At 42.4% G+C, this 18028-nt stretch overlaps 1 protein-coding gene across 1 annotated transcript in view; it reads right to left on the bottom strand.

Moving 5' to 3' along the window:
• Positions 1-3760: 3760 nt before the first annotated feature.
• KDR (kinase insert domain receptor) overlaps positions 3761-18028 on the bottom strand; it is a 43398-nt gene continuing 29130 nt past the window's right edge. The window contains exons 22-30 of the mRNA XM_060090951.1: positions 16973-17070; positions 14567-14689; positions 14303-14414; positions 13587-13686; positions 13071-13176; positions 11735-11886; positions 6363-6462; positions 5776-5861; positions 3761-3983 (exon numbers count right to left, since the gene is read on the bottom strand). Of these exons, the coding sequence (XP_059946934.1) occupies positions 3761-3983; positions 5776-5861; positions 6363-6462; positions 11735-11886; positions 13071-13176; positions 13587-13686; positions 14303-14414; positions 14567-14689; positions 16973-17070 (1100 nt within the window). The remainder of the gene's footprint in view (positions 3984-5775; positions 5862-6362; positions 6463-11734; positions 11887-13070; positions 13177-13586; positions 13687-14302; positions 14415-14566; positions 14690-16972; positions 17071-18028) is intronic.

The following is an 18028-nucleotide window of genomic DNA, read 5'->3' as shown; positions in this document are numbered from 1 at the left end:
CTTTAGCTCCAGAACTTTAGGCCAACTTACATTTCTGAGTTGCTCCTCCCAGATTCTTGTAATTCTCTCCATTCTGATCAAAACTGGAGCAAATGGCTTTATTTTACCTTTTTAACCTCTATTACCTAGGAGCATTCTGTAACTTTCCCCCTCCAAAATCAGACTTAATATTGGTTTCACAAAGACTGCCCAGATTTCCACTTATGTCTAAACCCTTACGTGGGAGAGACTCATGTAGAAAATGCAATTTTATAAAAACAGATTGGAACCCTCCTTTGATCTGTGTTCACATGGACATGACATGCCTACTATCTCTAAGGGACAAGGGCACACAAATGTGGAAAGATTTATATCAAGAGCTACTGAAAGGCTTTAGCTTTCTGGGTTTGCCTACATTTTACCACGTGGTGATGAATATCTGAGTGAGAGGTAGAAAGAAAAACATACTAGGGGAGACAGGAAAATGGGTTAACTACAAAGTTGTGGATTTGAGATTTTTACTTTTCTTCTTTCATTGAAACAGACATTGATAGGAATAGTTAGTCCAGGGGTAATGAACTTAAACTTCCCACCACTCTCCTCTCTCCTGTGATGTGGTTGAGGAGAAAGGCTGCTGGGGGGAGGGTTCACAGGAGAGGAAGTTTAGTGGAAAGAGGGAAACAGAAGGAAAAGGGACAAAGGGGTTTGAGAAGAGGGAGAAGAACAAAGCAAGTCAAGGGAGAGAATGAGAGAGGTCAGGAGCCAAGGGGAGACAGTGTGGCCTCACCTAAAACACACCAAATACCTTCAGTGAAAGCCTTGAAAATAAGACCGTGCAGGAAGCACTTTAAAAAGCTACAACGTTCTCTTCAATACAGGGGCAAATGAGGAGAGAGAAGGAGCTAAGAACAAGGGGCGTGGAAAACAGAAAAGAGAAGAAGGAGAGGGCCAAACCTCACCTCCTAATTATTCTGCCTGAGGTGCTGAAAGCATTTCTTTATGAAGTGTGAAGTTTCAAATGAATCCAATTTCCTGGCATTGGAAACAGTGCCAGGGGCCGCTTATGAGAAACAAAATCTCTCTTTCCTAAAATAAAGAAAATTCTGTTTGTCTATGAGGTCTTCTCCATCTTGAATAACCTAGACTCTTCTGCCAATCATTTACTGGACAACACTGTAACAATGGGAAAGACAAGGCCAGGCGTGACCTACAGTTTAACATCTGTCAGAAGACCCTACTCCACTAACTCTAGCCAATGGGCCAATCTGTAAGTGCAGTGCCCAGGAACCACACACACCCGGAGCCACCCTCTTGTCCATCATAACGTTGTGCAGAATGTCTCAGTGAGATGATAGGGTTTGAAAAATGGTACCGTGTGTATTTCCCCAAGCACAGGGGAAAAGAGGTATATTTAATAAACAATGCTGCCATGATGGACAGCCGCTTGAAGAAAACAAAGCCAGGTCCTTACCTCATTCCATATACAAAAATAAATCCCAAATGGATTTAAATGTAATAAAAGAAAGAAGGCAATTTAGAATTTTGCATTATTTTAGAATTGGAAAGACCTTCCTCAATATGATTTAAAAACCTAGAAGACATTAAAAAATAGGCATAGCTTTCGATTACACAAACGTTTCAAAATCTTGTATAAAAAAAATCCCACGAAGAAAGAGTAGGACCATACTTTGGTGCCAATGATCTTTGGATAATTCCACTCACTGAATTCAGGCAAAAGGAATCATTTAAAATGGCAATGTTGGATCTGAGGTTCTGACGCGGCAAGGACAGAGTAAAGCATTATTGAAAACTATAGATATGTTCCATGCTTCCCTGCACTGCCAGGTCTGGCCACCTATCTCGGGATCTCTTGCCCCATAATTTTCATGGTTGGCTGTTCTAACAGGCATAGGGGTTACTAGCGAGCCACAGATACTGTTGGAGTATTTATCAGGTATCTCTCAGTCCATGTTTTAAGAATCTCAGAAGTGCTTGGAATTTAACAAGAGTGCATGTGTGTGTGAATTATCTGTGTAATGAAGAAGAGGAGGGGGAGAAGCATTTAAGCCAGAAATATTTACCCTCAAAACAGCTGTGATAGTATTATACCACTGTATTTTTTTTTTACTAAGAATACATTTATTGGTTTAAAAAGTATATAAACATTTAATGAAAATATCCTTCATAAGAAGATTAAGGGAACAAGTGAAAATAAAAAACAGCCATATGGAAATGATGTCTGATTCCCCCTCCTCCATTCTAGAAGTGAGAGAAATGATAGATACAGTGATGCAACCTTGCAAAGGGATTACTTCAAGTTTTTCACTTTTTTTTTTAATAAAATGGCATCAATTGCTAAAAGCTTTATGACCTTTGTTATGCTACATAATACTGATACAAAATGTGATAGTACAAAGTTCATTATATATAATATAAGGTTTTAATATATTACATTTGTTTCTACATAAACGGACTATAAATATATGTGCCATAGCATGTTTTATAGTCATGGTTCCCAGCATTTCACACTATGGTACCAAACGAAAAATACATTTTCTTTTTTAAAAAGGAAAGAACAAGGGCAGAAACCAGTAGAAAGAGCTTTACATGTTAAAAGTCTAAGTAATACAACAGTTGTTATAACTTTGGCTACAAAGTAATTTTGAGATCTGGCTAATAATTACTCAGAGAGGGAACAAACCAAATCAGCTTTTACTAGGGTGTAGAGGCCAAATTACTAGAATACTGACTGGCTGGGAAGTCAGGAAAATACTGAAGGGAGGGGGAAGGCATGGAGAGGGGAGAAGGAACAAGAGAGTAATATTCTTCCTGAAGCTTTGACACCACAGCTCGATACTGAATCTACTGCATTCGGGCTCAGACATATCGCATCAGGACAGACATGTCGGTATTCATCCAGAAGAAACCAGAAGCTGGTTTACACAGTCAGAAACCTTCGACGCGACAGAGAGGCTGAGTGTCCCTTCTTTGTGGTGTCCTGAATAAAGGATCAGCCTGGGAGACAAGGAGCCAGAGCTGCATCATTTCCTTCCTGGGGCTTGGCCAGGAGACACGTAAGAGTCCGGAAGGAACTCTCATTAGGAGTCGGAAACAGCACAAGGAACTCTCATTTAGCCCAAATGGGAAGAGCACGCAACCTTCTAAAACCAGTCACCTTGTATGAAGCCTTTACGTTTCCTAACAGACCCTATGTCCACCTCCACCGGAGCCAATGCAACGCATGTGCAGGCTCCAGTGCATCCTCAAAGCAAGCCAGCATCTTCCTTTCCATCAATCCAAGCCCCACACGTAAGACTTGGCTCAGGACCCATCTCCTAAACAAAGCTTCTTAGATGGACTCAGCCCTAAAGGTCTTTCCCATCTTCAACACCTAAAGCACTTCCATTGCCTGGTTTATCTTCTAGTTTTACAGAGGTGTCAACTCCCCAGGTACTGCTACTTCTTGGAGGATGCAGCCATTTCTTGAAGTTCTTTTGCTGTAACTCCTGGGGTGACCCACACTAGGGGGCATCAGACATGCTTTTTAAATGAATTTTAAAAAGAATAAGGTCAACACCGGGAGAAGACACAAACACATTCTTGGGTCACAAGCATCTTCTCAGGAAATGCCTAGAGGACTGCCTCCCTGCAGTCGGAGGTCCTTGCTTTTGAAATGAAAATCAAATGTGGCTACTTTCTGGTGGTAGAAAGAACAACACTTGAAAATCTGAGCAGCACCTCTCATGTGATTTCCAGGACTGGGGGACGTGGGTGCCTTCTTTTAAACAGGAGGGGAGCTCAGTGTGATCCCAGTGTCAGGCTGGAGAATCTGAGCCGCACTGCCAGCCTGTGGTCCAATCTCTACCAGCTTTAAAAGTTCCGCCTCCTCGCTGGAGTACACAGTGGTGTCCGTGTCATCGGAGTGATACCCCGACTGGTAGCCGCTCGTCTGGTTTGAGCCTTCAGATGCCACAGACTCCTTGCTTTTGCTGGGCATCATTCCACTGCAGAAGAGATGGCAACCAAATGAGTCGGCAGAGAGAAGGGAGTTCTTTTGCATCTTATCCTAACCCCGTTCCCAACCCCATGTGGGCTGGCATCTTCCTGGAGACACCAGTCCCTCTCCCTCCCACTTGTTCATCAACATAGCAGCCTCACTCAGACAATGTCTATTTTCAGGTACTCGCGTGAATTTGGAGTTTCAGATAAGTCCTCTTATTCAGGTCCAAGTCTTTCAAGCCTGAGATGAGATAAAAGGCAGTTCTCCTGAGTTATGTGAAGGCTCCAACCAATGGAACCTTTGTATGACCTTGCAGATTGACAAGTTTGTATACAAGGATAGGAGCCAAAGGGACTCTTTCAGGATGTGGAGCGAAACTGGGATGCTCTGAAAGATGCTCTCCACTAGTGCTTGCCCCACACTGTCAAGTAAGGGATAACAAGGCCTGTGGGTGCTGTTAATAAAGTTCTTGCACAACTTTAAACTTTAGTTAAGTCGAAGCGTGTGTGTGCAATCAAGCCAGACATGTCAAAAAGTGCTTTTTACTCATCAAAACCACATTCTTTGGAAGTTCGGAGGACCTGGATCACTCAGCAGCAACTAGGGAATGTTTTCAATGGCGTGGAATCGTGACAGACGGTAATCATGTCCAAGCTTAGAAAAAAAGCTTAAAAAGGCTTTCTGTAGCTTGGTGTAGGCTGTGTGGAGCTTAAGCCATTCTGAAGGGTGGGGTTTTTTCCCCCTTAGTAGGTGTTTTACCAAGCTATTCATGTTGAAAACTGCAAAAAAGGATTTTATTAACTCCGTGTTCATATATGGTTTAAAAGTTATTTCAAATGACTAGATATACATTTTTTCTTTCAATCCAACCTCAGTAAAATGAGCTTAGTGTCTCAGACAATGGCATGGTACCTGTGCATTGCTGAACAAATATATTTGAATCAGTGAATGAAACATATGATTGACTCTCACAATCTCTCATCCTGGAACTACGGCAGACAATGAAATGGCACAATGGCACATTTTAATGGGTTTTTTCTTTGTTTGTTTGTTTTACATGAGCATCACTCGATACCAAGGGTGGTCCCATTTTATCCAACAGTTCGATTTTAAGTAGATCAAAGTCTTCTCTATTCTCACCTAGAGTGAACCTGCTAGCAAATAAATAACTACTCTGAATCCCAATATTCTTATAAATACAGAATCTTATTTATTTGTTAAGTTAAAAGCAGGTATATCTACTCAAAACAGCTACAGATTCCTACAGAATCACATGGAAGAAATATTCAAAACCAAATTCAGCATTTTTCCCACAATTAAGTACTTAATAATTCAGCCAAAAATATTTAAGTATCTAAGCAAATAGATAATGGCTTCTTTATACATTATATTTCATAAAGACAGATGTGCCTGTTTCTGTTCAAGTTTGAAAATTCTTCAGAGTAGAGTGCACAAAGGTTTTAACTATCTCAATAGTTTTAAGGATTATATCCAATGACCTCTTTTTTACTTAGCCAGTACCACACAAACCACTGACCATAGTAAATATGCTCAAAAATTCCCTAGTATTCATAAATTCTCATGAAAACTGACCAAATCCTCTTATTTCAGATTCTTGTTTAGACCTGCCAGGTAATTAGTTTGATTTGTTTCCATTCTTTATTAGTTAGGTTGATGCATATTTGCCCAACCAACAAAGACACAAAAAGGGAAAACTCTGCACCTACACTCAAAGTCCTAAGTTTCTTCCGAAAATTCCTGTTGAAATTTGTCCTTCTATTTTGGCTGAGCCTTACCTAAAAGATGGGGCTAATTTGGTTCTGTCTTCCAAGGTTTTCAGCTCTTCGGATGCAAGAACCATACCACTGTCCGTCTGGTTGTCCTTTTTAAGAAACAATGAGATGGCACAGTTGATTGTGTACACTGAACAATTACTTAATTAAACTGATTTCCTAACCCATCTATCAGACAACATTCCCATGTTCTGCAGAGGCAGGTAAAGGTATCATAGCCAGAAACCATGCAGGCTACAAAAGGAAGTAACTGCTTCCAAGAAACAGACACAGGCCTGGAAGAAGAGAGAAATTTAGGAAGAAGCAGCCGAGGAGACCCGTTTCTATCCCTCTTTCACAATGATGCTATATACACTTGAGTGGGATTGGGCATGAAGCTGGATTGTCTTGAACCTTAGACCAGGGGCTTTGCTTATGGAAAAACCAAGGGGGCCCAATAAGTTCCATTGCTGTAATGACCCCATCACACATACCCTCAAGAACAGCCTTATAATGGGGCTCCAAGTCTCTAATGCTTAGGTTAATATTTATCTAGCTAATGTTTCATCTTTGGTATTATTTCTAAGACTATTTTTAAAAGATGTGCTTACATCTGGGATTACTTTTACTTCTGGTTCTTCCAACGGGATATCTTCAAATGTTTTTACACTGACAGGCCGGCTCTTTCGCTTACTGTTCTGCAGATACTGACTGCAAAAGAACAAATATTTATATTTTAGTGGTGGTATATTTGGCTGCAGATTCCACAAGTGATACCTAAGTTCATTATCTTTCAACCACAAGTTTAATAGCAACCTTCAAAACATCCTTTGGAAAAAGAAAAACAAAACAAAACTCTTTCTCTGCTAGCACACACTGAAGGCTTAATTTCCTGTGAAAGTCCATTTAAAAGTATAATATAACTGAGGGGCATAGATGAGCCCCTTTTCCTTTGAATCGTACTTCTGAGGTCCAGGGCTGGACTGAAGACAACAACAGCAGACTCGGTGGTCAGCTGCCTTCTGCTTGGCTTCCTGATGGCCTGTGATTCCTCCACTGAGCTCTCAGCATATTACTGAGTGTTTCACATCTTTCTGGCCATCTCCTAGGCAAGTTTTCTAGACAATGCCCACAGAACAACCAGTCAATGAAAGATGGGCAGAGGAAACACCTGCAGATCTCACTGAATCTCACCTGGCTCCAGTAAAGGATGCTGAACCCAGCAAGGTCTGGAGACAACCTTCTTCTACATGTAGTAGAGGCGTAATGGGTACAGGGGCAGGTGGGCTGAATCTCCTATTGTTAGCCCACAGAGTTGGGGGTGTAGTTCGAGAGTCACAAGGTATTCTGTCTATTTCAAAGTCTACCACGAACTACACAGACTTGGGAAGGTCACAGATATATTTCTGTGCCCCTATTGCTCTATCTTTAAAATGTACTGGCAAGAGCTTTCCTTTCCTCACTCACAAAGATACCTGGAGGATGAAAGAGGTGATCATTGGTGGTTGATAAGGGGGTCTTAGAAAGAATGATGCACCATCAACCAAAACTTGTTTTCCTCCTTTGAATTCCAAAGGGTACACGTTTCTTTCAGGAGTCCAAAGGATAGGACTTGTCACATCACCTGTTCCCTTAGGGTGTTCCTTCCCTACTACGTGACTTTGGGTGAGTCTGATTTTCTGTTAAAATCAGCCCAAGCGGAGAGAAGGAAAGTCCTTTTCATGGGAAGGGACAGCAAATTCACTCTTCACTCTTATCCCAGCATACTTCCCACTTTAGACGGCCTTCTGGATATATTATATATTCCGTGTGTTTTCTGTGATCAAGTGAAGAGAGGACTCATTTGGGCAAAAAAGGATAATGGAAACTAAATCTCCCTCCCCTGCCCCAGGAGGCTGGTTCCTCCTCTTACAAAGAAGAGAGAATGGGGTTCACCAATGACATCCTCACTCAGGAAACTCCACAGGAAAGAGGACATGACGTAAAGGAGAGAGAAAAGCCTACTTCTCCTAAGTCCAGTCCCTAAAAGTGGTGGTTACCAAAAATTACTGGTACCTTAGTCATTCATTCATTCATTCATTCACTCATTCAGGAATCCTTTATTGAGACTCTCCCACATGCCAGGCACTGTGCTAAATGCTCCTCAACCGCTGTCTCGTGGCATCTCCACAAATGGTACCTCTCTAGGTGGGTATCATTATCCCAACTTCAGATGAGGAACTAAGACACAGACAGGTTAAGGAACTTGTCCAAAATCACATAACTGGAATATCTGGATTATTATCTTGAGGGTAATGAGCAGTCACTGAAGGATTTTAAGCGTGAGATTGACAAAGTCAGATACGCCCTTTAGAAAGATGACTCTGGGTTGAGGAGGGTAAGACCAGAGGCCATGAGGCCAATCGGGAGCCTGTTCCAACTATCTAGGAGAAAGAAGAGCAGCCTGACTAAAGAAAGGTGATGCCCACATGGTCTGTGGACAGATTCCAGAAGTATTTGGGCTGTAATGCAGCTGCCTTAGAAAGGCTAGCTCCTTGACTGCTGAGCCCAATAATAATAAACATTGCTCGGCCCTTCACAGTTGACAAGGCATTTCCATGGACATCATTGCATCTGCTCTTCACAAAACTACAAAATAGGTTTTCATTATTTCCTATTTGGAAATGAGGAAGCTAAGGCTTAGGGAGGAAAGAGCTGGAACTAGGGCTCAAACTTCGGTTTCTAGAGCCCATGCAGGGTTGTTTTTGTTTGTTTTTACCTTATTCCACATTGACATTCTTGGAAAAGCATTAGGAAGGAGAAGGAAGAAGAGAAAAGTGAAGTAAAAGATTGTCCAAGTCTTTACTGAGCACCTAGTATGCGCACAGCCCTGCTCTCTCCCATGTGTGCACCGACCATGCGGTGGGGCGGGGGTGGGGGGTGGGGGAGGGGGGATAGGGAGGGTGGGAGGGAGGGAGACGCAAGAGGGAGGGGATACGGGGATATATGTACATGTATAGCTGATTCACTTTGTTATACAGCAGAAACGAACACACCACTGTAAAGCAATTATACTCCAATAAAGATGTTAAAAAAAAAAAGATAGACAAAAGGTGCAGAAAGGACAGTTTCATTTCAAGCAGTTTAATATCAGAGCCAAATTCAGGAATATCTAGCCAGCAGGCTGTCCCAGGCATCAATCTACAAGGAGCATTTAAATCATCGCTAGTAATTAACGAAAATGAAAAAAAAAAAAAAAAAAAAAGGTGTGTGCCAGAACCTTTCTCTGGGAGAGGATTGAAAAGAAATCTTTGATAAGCTGCTTGGAGTGGGAGACGAAACTCCCAGGGGAATTGGTGGAGCAACCGCAGATGGTCCCCAAACTGTCTTCCAAGAACGATGAGTCCAATTAAGATGTGTTTTCTTGCAGGAAGCATGCAAACTTGGGGCCAGAGCTGATCCACAGGGGAAATTAGAGACAAACCTAAGTCTAGACACTAGTGGTCCTTCCTCCTCACCCTTCCCCCACATATCTCTCAGCCTCTTCTCTAAATAAACGCTGAACAAATATTTTTAAAATAGTTTAAAGGGGCAAAAAATCAGGAGGTTGCCTCCCACAGGGATGTCTCTGTGCAGCTCTATTTATAATGCAATGAAATTGAAAATTATGAGGAAGCAAGTGAGAAAGACTCCTGGGCTCTTCTCCTTGACTGGCAACGTGGAAGATAAGAGCACAAGTCCCTTGAGAGGCACCCCAGCCTCATTTCCTCTTCCCCAGGGAAGCAGAACACAAGAGAGCATCCAAGTGCCATGTGCTGTGTGCAGATGCCTCGATTCTGCCTTTCCTCGATTCCGCATTTCCCAGACAATTAAAATGTGATCGCGGTGCCTTATTTTTAGTGAAGGCAAAAAGGTGGAGGGGGTCGAGTGGGGATGCAGACAAAAGGTTCCAATTTCCATTTTCGTTTTCAAATTACAGCTGGATAAGAGAGAAACTGGACTGGAAAGACCAATTCCAACATCAGACGGAAAATAGGAGCCAGGCCTGTACTGGGGGCGTGGTGTCGCGTTTGTCCACGCCTCTGGGGATGCATGTTGGCAGCCCTGTTCCAGACCCAGCATCTCATTGGGCACTTGCATTACACATACGTGACTTCATCGACTCTTGGCACCACACGCAAAGCGCCCGAGTAAGCCAAGAGGCTGCCAGCTTGGGTCCTCACCCCACCTGATCACGGAAAAACCCAAGGAACACCAGCTCACCATCAAATGGCTTTCTTTTTTTTTTTTTTTTGCGGTACGCGGGCCTCTCACTGTTGTGGCCTCTCCCGTTGCGGAGCACAGGCTCCGGATGCGCAGGCCGAGCGGCCATGGCTCACGGGCCCAGCCGCTCCGCGGCACGTGGGATCCTCCCAGACCGGGGCACGAACCCGTATCCCCTGCATCGGCAGGCGGACTCTCAACCACTGCGCCACCAGGGAGGCCCCAAATGGCTTTCGGATAACACAGAAGGCAACAGTGCTTCAGGAATAATTACCACACCAGAAGGCCGCTGAACTTGAAGGAGGACTTTTTAAACGTTGGGGTGGAACTATAGGTTTTCATTTCATTCCTCTTTCTCTTTGAGGCTCCCTCCTTGGTAGGGGAGAAAACATCCCTGAGTTAGATATCAGAGGAACTGGATTCATCCCAGGGATGTGATTTTAAGCAGCTCACTTAATTGCTATCATTTATTGAGCGCTCTCTAGGTGCCAGGCACTTAGAAACTCATTATACCATGTAATTCTCAAAGTCATCATTTTTGTACAACACCAGTGTCCTTGCCTGGGTCACGGTGAAAATTTGCCCCAGGTCACAGCTGCGAAGAGCAGACTTGGGAATCCAACCCAGTTCCATTGACTCTAAAATCTGGATCTTGAACTACAATACTGTATTCTCCCCAGGTAACTGCTCTGACACTCACGTTCGACATCTACATCAAAAGATAATAGTACCTACCTTGCCTAACTTTGGCAAAATCTGGTAAGAAAAAGTTCTTTGAAAAATGCTGAAAGTTCTTGACACAAATGGAATGGACACCTTACGGGTTGACTTCTTCCCACTCTGAGCTTTCTTCTCTCCCACAGCAGCGTTCCTGCTGCCCTCCCTGTGCGAGTCCACGGGGCAAAATGTCCTGCGTGACTCCCCACCTGCCATCTGGCAACCCGGCCAAAGGCTAGCACTCCATGGCTCCCCCTGCAGCCACAGCACACCCAAGGGGGCAGGCTGGGCTCATGCTGCCAGGGGTCTGGTTACAGGAGGAAAACACCCAAAACAAAGCAAAGTGAAGTAGTCCCAGGCTTAGTAAAAGGCAATTTTAACATCATATTGTAGAAACCATACCAACTCTTTCCTTATGCACAGGTGCAGGGAGAGACTAAAAAGAAAGCTGCCTTTACGACCCCTCTACAAATCAGGAAAATACGGCAGTGCATGTGTTTTAAATAAGCCCAGAAGTCCCATTATGCAAATAAAATGCTGAAAATCAGACTTGGGATGGGCTTCTGAAGTTGTGCTGCCCAGTCTAACTCAGGAGGCATCCCTATGGCACACTGTATCCCAGCCAGAGAGGCAAAGGTCTGTTTTCATAAATGCATAGAACTCTTCCTTCCTGAATCTTTCCTAAGCCATTTAATTCACATTAATAAAAGAGTACATGGGGATAATTTAAATACAGATGTCTTTGTAAAATTGGTCTCTTTTTCTGGAGATTAACAAACTGTGGCATTCCAGCTATTTGCAGCTGCAGGGCTTAGAATTCTGAAATGAAGAGCTTAGGCAGCAATGTGGACCACAGATGGAAAGAGACTCACCTACCCAGGCCCTCTTCAAGGAGGACCTCTCAGGGCAAAGGGTGAATGTGTAAGTGAAATGCAGCAACTTTATACGATGTCCTTCCTCCATCCCCTTCCCCAAGATGACCTTGAAGCTCCCTCCCCCAGGGGATGTTGACCTTAGGCCGTACCTGATTCCTGCTGTGTTGTCATAATGGAATTTGGGGTCACACACTTCCTCTTCCTCCATACAGGAAACAGGTGAGGTAGGCAGAGAGAGTCCTGAATCCTCTTCCATGCTCAAAGTCTCTGATATGGGAAGAACAATGTAGTCTTTGCCATCCTGAAACAATAAACACAGAGTGCTATTGTTATGGCTTCAGTCCTTCAAGAGCCTTTCTATGAAAAACAAAGGCCATTGGGGCTTCTTGTTTATGGGGAATGTGGCTTTCATATCTGAATGTAAAACTTTAAGACAACCTTAAAAATGGCTTGTCAAAAACAAAAGGGCACTCAAAAGCGATGTGTAGATGAAAGTATATTAAAGGATCTAACAAAAAACAAGATGAGTAAGGGGACCACAGAGCACTATGGCTACAATGAAGACGAAACGGGTTGTGGTTACAGATGGAACAACAGAACAGGCAGAGCTCCACAGAGCTGAGAAATCGTTTCTTCACATAGTCCTATCTACACGAGCTGGGTCCTTTAAAGGGCATGTCATCCAATTTTAGCATCTACGCTTCAAGGCAATGGAAAAACTGATGACAGTCTAAAGAAAAGCAGTAAATGTTCAGGAAAATGGGTCTACTGAGAAAAGGTTGCAGAACTTAACATTATTTCATCAAGAGAAAGAAATAAAGGGCAATTTGATACAGAAATAAAGGGCAATTTGATACCTCTAAATGTTTGGAAGGTTTATTGATAAAAACAGATTTGACCCATTGTCCCCCACCTGTTCAAAAGAAAAGCAGGAGGAAATTGACTTCCATTCACTGTAGTAAGAGGTGTTGACTGGAGATTAAGTAACTTTCTAACAGTAAAGGCTACAAGTCTAAAATCCTCCAATGGAAGTTATGAGGGCCTGGGATTTTACAGAGGGAAAAAATACATCAATTTTGCAGGGTTCAGATGTGTTTTTGCTTGAAAAATGTATTTAAAATTCCTTGAAATTCTGTCCACTGTTGATATTCACTTGATCAACTAGGTTTTGTGGGGTTTTTTTTGTTTTTTAGTTTTGTTTGTTGCTTGTTTGCTCTTTTACTTTATAAGAGCCTCTGAAGACACCACAATATACATCAGTAAAAATAAAAGTGATCAGCTCCCAGGTTATGAATTAGGATCTCATCTGTCAAAAGGTAATTATGACTTTTAGAAAAGCATTACTGCTCAGATCTGGAAGAATATGGCTCCTTGGATTCAGTGGCTGAGAGGACAGTATGGTGGCCATGAGAAGGTCTAGGCAGCAGATGAGCCCTGGACACCTAAGTACTCTCTGTAGAAGCTTCTTGGATGGAGGTCACAAACCTGCTGAGCATTAGCTTGTAACAGATTTCCCAAATGTTCCACCAGCTCTGAAAACGTGGGTCTCTGATTGGGCTCCCCATGCCAGCAGTCAAGCATGGTCTGGTACCTAGAGAAGCAAAACACTGAAGTCATTAACCGCCTCTTTCCTCCTGATCTGATGCTGACAATAAGCACTTGAATGAGTAAATATTTATAAAGAGTCCACCATGAGCCAGGATGCTAAAGAGGGACACGAAACTACGTAAAACACGGAACCCTACACTTGGAGCATCAAGTGTGTATAGAAAAGGAAACATCATAAATCAACATCTAGTAAAAGCTGACTGGTTGGTATAGATAAAGTGCTGTCATTTCAAGAAAGATGACTCTGTGCTTAAGATTATCAAGGAAGACTTCAAGGGAGAAGTAAGACACAAACTGGGCCATGAAGGAGGTACATATAATGGAAAGTCTTCTAGACAGGGAGAATTTTTGTGAGCAAAGAAGGAGGATAGAAAAACACTTGTAAAGTCTTACATTTCGGGTGTGGTATAATCAGGAGCTCTCATTCTAGTTCCTTCTTTCAATCTCCTACAAAATTCCTCATCAATCTTTACTCCAGGATATGGAGAAGCACCTAGAATAAAACAGGAATGGGGCATTATTTTTTTTTAACATCTTTATTGGAGTAAAATTGCTTTACAATGGTGTGTTAGTTTCTGCTGTATAACAAAGTGAATCAGCTGTACATACACATATATCCCCATAACTCTTCCCTCTTGCGTCTCCCTCCCTCCCACCCTCCCTATCCCACCCCTCTAGGGTGGGATCCCACCCCAAGCTGATCTCCCTGTGCTGTGCGGCTGCTTCCCACTAGCTACCTATTTTACATTTGGTAGTGTATATATGTCCATGTCACGCTCTCACTTCGTCCCAGCTTATCCTTCCCCCTCCCCGTGTCCTCAAGTCTACTCTACGTCAGCGTCTTTATTCCTGTCCTGAGGAATGGTGCCTTATTGATTTGACTTTCTCTTGCAGAAAGCCCTGAGCCTGATTCTTCAACACCTTCTTCACATATATATCTTTTGTTCCTTTCTTTTTTTCTTTGCTTTTTTAGGTTTTACAACCCAAAGCTTCCAAGTAAGTTTCGTCCGATAAAGGTGGAATACAGGAGAGGGGAAGGCGCACTGGGGTCAATGACTTTTATCATTTTATTTGGAGTATGGATGGAGGGACAAAGAGAAGGGACTTACCTAAGGAAAATATTTCCCAGAGCAGGACACCAAAAGACCACACGTCACTCTGAATTGTGTACACTCTGTCAAAAATTGTTTCCGGGGCCATCCATTTCAAAGGGAGGCGAGCCTACAGGGGTAGAAGACAAGGAATGAGAACCCAACTTATCAAATATCTGAAGGAAAAGCTTCCATTGTCCCTGGACACAGGTCCTGAGGCTTGCTGAGAGGAGTTTGAATTCTGCAACTTAACAGATCACTGGGTGCATCTCTGAAACTTACATCTCCTTTTCTGACATAATCTGGGTCTTTATAAATATCCCGGGCCAAGCCAAAGTCACAGATTTTAACCACATTCTTCTCCGACAAGAGGATGTTTCTCGCTGCCAGGTCCCTGTGGATACACTGCAAAAAGAATCGTGTGCATTAGGACTCAACATAACTGATCTCTTCCACATCTGTTGTGACCTCATGCTTTAAAAAAAAGGAAAAAAAAAAAAAACCCACATCAGAAAACCAACTGATTAACAAGCACTGGGTTAAACATCTTTTATCAACTCTTCCGGAAAAAAGTCTGTAAGTTTCATTGAGACACACATCTGCTTATTCCATAAACAGCCCCAGACTCTGGAATTAAATAGTTATGTTATAGCATGCTGATGGAGTCATAAATAGACTTCTCTTGGACACAATTAAGAATGTGTTTCTGGTCACATCCACACATCCCTTTTGCCTGGTACCATATACTGTTAAAACATGTTATTCTAAGGAGGCCCTAGAATGGGGTTTATTTTGAATGAATGCACGGAAATCAGAAACAAGGGGCTCTCCTTGGTTTGGTGCCCTTTGTTGGTTTCTCTATTCCATACGTAACCGAAGCTGGACAAGCTCTGAGAAACAATTCCCAGTGGGGCTCACCCTGTTTTCAAAGCGCTGGCTTATCGTGGAGGTCTATGAAAGCACTCTCAGCCTCTCACTAGTCAAGGGGATTCTCTGGTACATGAAAAAGGAAAAGCGAATTCTCCTTGGCTTTCCTTCTATTCTTTTCTGTTCCTCAGTTTCTCTCTTCTCTGTATCCCCCTACCTTCATGTAACTTCCTACCCTAAGCAGCTTTATCTCCACCTGATAGATTTATAAGAGAACAAGAGTCTCGGGGAACATTTAGAAATGAATGAAAGGCTTAGATGGGAATTCTTATGTCAGTGGAGGAGTGATGTGTGAGCCAGGCATTACGGACCCCTTACACCTCACATCTGTAGAGCACTTTCCTCTGAACGAGGCACAAGGATGTATTGTACGACACAGGGAATAGAGCCAATATTTTGTAATAACTGCAAATGGACTGTAACCTTTAAAAATTCTATTAAAAATTTTTTTTTTAAAAAGCACATTGTCTGGCGTGATTGATCAAGACAGGAGACTCCAAAAAACACAGTCCTTCCTACTTTGCCCCGAACCGAAGAGCTTCCTTTTTTAAGCAACCAGGTGGTATTCAAGAAATTCAGCTGGTAGATGCAAGGGAAGTAGAAGGATCCCCCTCCACCCCTCATTACCTTCCCCATCAAAGGAACCCTGACTAAATGGCAGGCTCTGGCCTTTAAAAGTTAATAAAATAGAATCAGAATCTTCAAGAAGGGCAAAGGGCCTTTCTCTTTGGAAAAATCCTCTAAGATCTCACTTCTCTCCCTTCCCCTTGGAAGAGAGAAGACAAGAGCTCTTGAGCAGAAACCTCGGAGATCCTGAGGCTCTGAAAGTGGTGACAAGCTTTAAACTCCAGAAGAAGACATGGGTGAGGGGTTTTACTCTAATTTAGGAAAAAAACACAAAGTAAAAACTTTAAGTCTTTCTCCCACAGGTAGGCTGCAGCAACTGCATTCTGTCAACTGATAATTCTTCCTGATACTTAATCTGAATTTTTCTTGTTTAATGTAAAACCATCCATTTTATCCTTTCCCAGCGGTGCCTCCACAGTGTTTACAACCTTTGGAATGTTTGTAACTTGTCACGTACCCACCTCAGCCTTTGTTTGGCCTACTTTTCTAATTTTAGCTCTTTCAGTCGCTCTCATCTAAAGCCTGTCCTTCCTGGTTTCTAATTATGCTACTACCAGATACTTTTTGATGGATGGTGATGAATATCAAAGAAATGAAAAACAGACTTGTGCCAAGATATCTGCAAGGCTCAGCCCCTCACCTCTTCTAGGCCATTACTCAAATGCACATTCCCCTAAAGCCTTCCGTGTCCCCTTGGTTTAAAATCAATGTACACAAACACAGAGGCATATGTCTACAGGAACATAATGCTCCTGTATACTATATAACTCTTTCCTGTTGATTTTTCTCCACAGTACTTACTCCCATCTAGCCTACCAGTCATTTTACTTGTTTATATTGTTTGTTCCACCCACTAGAACATAATCTCCATGAAGGTGGAGAGTTTTGCCTATTTGCTCACACAGTGTCCTTAGCGCTCAGAAGACTGCCTGCATTTAGTAGGTATTTATCACATGAATTAATTTCATGAACTCCTAATACCACTTTAATGAGCAGAAATGGGGCCTCCCCAGTAGAGCTCTCTTAACAGTGCTCCAGCAGTGGTGAATGAATTACAGTCCCAAACAAACACCAATGGCTGGCACTGGACACCTCATTTGCAAATCTGTGATGTGAAGAGATACTTTGTCTCACCTTCCGTGATGCCAAAAACTCCATGCCCTTAGCCACTTGGAAGCTGTAACAGATGAGATGCTCCAGGGTCAGGAAGTTCTTGTACACATCTTCAGAAACTGTCAGAAGATGCAGGAGGACAGAGATTGGTATTTCGTCCAGAAACTGTTTGTAAGTTTGATAGAGCAATCTTCATTTTAAAAATTGGGAGTTAAATTTCAGGAAATAGAAGCAGACAGAAAATGCTTCTATCTTCTGTAAGTATGCTGAATCCTGGTATATTATTAGCCTTCATCATATCCCTTAGCAAACATATTGGTTTTTCCATTTTAGCCAAATTGGACGAACAAATCCAGGAGGCAAAATGGAGGAAAAACTGGCATAGATAACAGGGGGGTAAAAGCAGGCTTTTACAAATTTGCTGTTTAAAGTGTTGTGTTTTTTTCATATACCCAGAGGGATAAACAATCATTTTCATATCAAGAACTCTAAAAATAAAACAACAATATCCAGGGTCATTGAATCTTTTCTCTCCAGGCTTTGTCCTGGGACAAAGGCCAAAGGTCAAACCATAATCTACAATGGCTAACTAAAAATACCAGAAATATATTTACTTCTCTCACTTTTAAACTGCGAAAGGGCTGTAAACACATTAAATCTGGCCTGTGAGGATGCTTTTTTCCTTCAAGGATATGAATGAGAGAAGACAGGAACATCAAGAGAAAGATGAATTTACGTAAATTTGTGGTATTTACTTCCGGGCAACTAGTACAAAGAAATACTAAGACATTAATGAGCGTTTCAACATGATCTCTTAACTTCAGTCAGATAAGATAAGACATGGCTTCTTTCCTGAAGACAAATACCAGAGCAGATGAAAACTCAGTTGTAATAATAACCTTGTAAGTATTAAAAAGACTACAAAACTTTTTCTCAGTGACTTTCTATGTTCAGGGCTGGAGGGCTCTCCATGAATAATTAGTGAAACTCTTTCATTTTCCAGATGAAGAAATGGAGGCAAAATTCTGGGCCAATGCCCCCTCTACTCCGACCAACTCCCACAAGCCCTTGGGTTTC

The sequence above is a fragment of the Mesoplodon densirostris genome, chromosome 1, assembly GCF_025265405.1.
Source record: "Mesoplodon densirostris isolate mMesDen1 chromosome 1, mMesDen1 primary haplotype, whole genome shotgun sequence".
Taxonomy (NCBI): domain Eukaryota; kingdom Metazoa; phylum Chordata; class Mammalia; order Artiodactyla; family Ziphiidae; genus Mesoplodon; species Mesoplodon densirostris.
The sequence above is the reverse complement of the archived record's forward strand: the minus strand, read 5'-3'. Positions and strand labels throughout refer to the sequence as shown.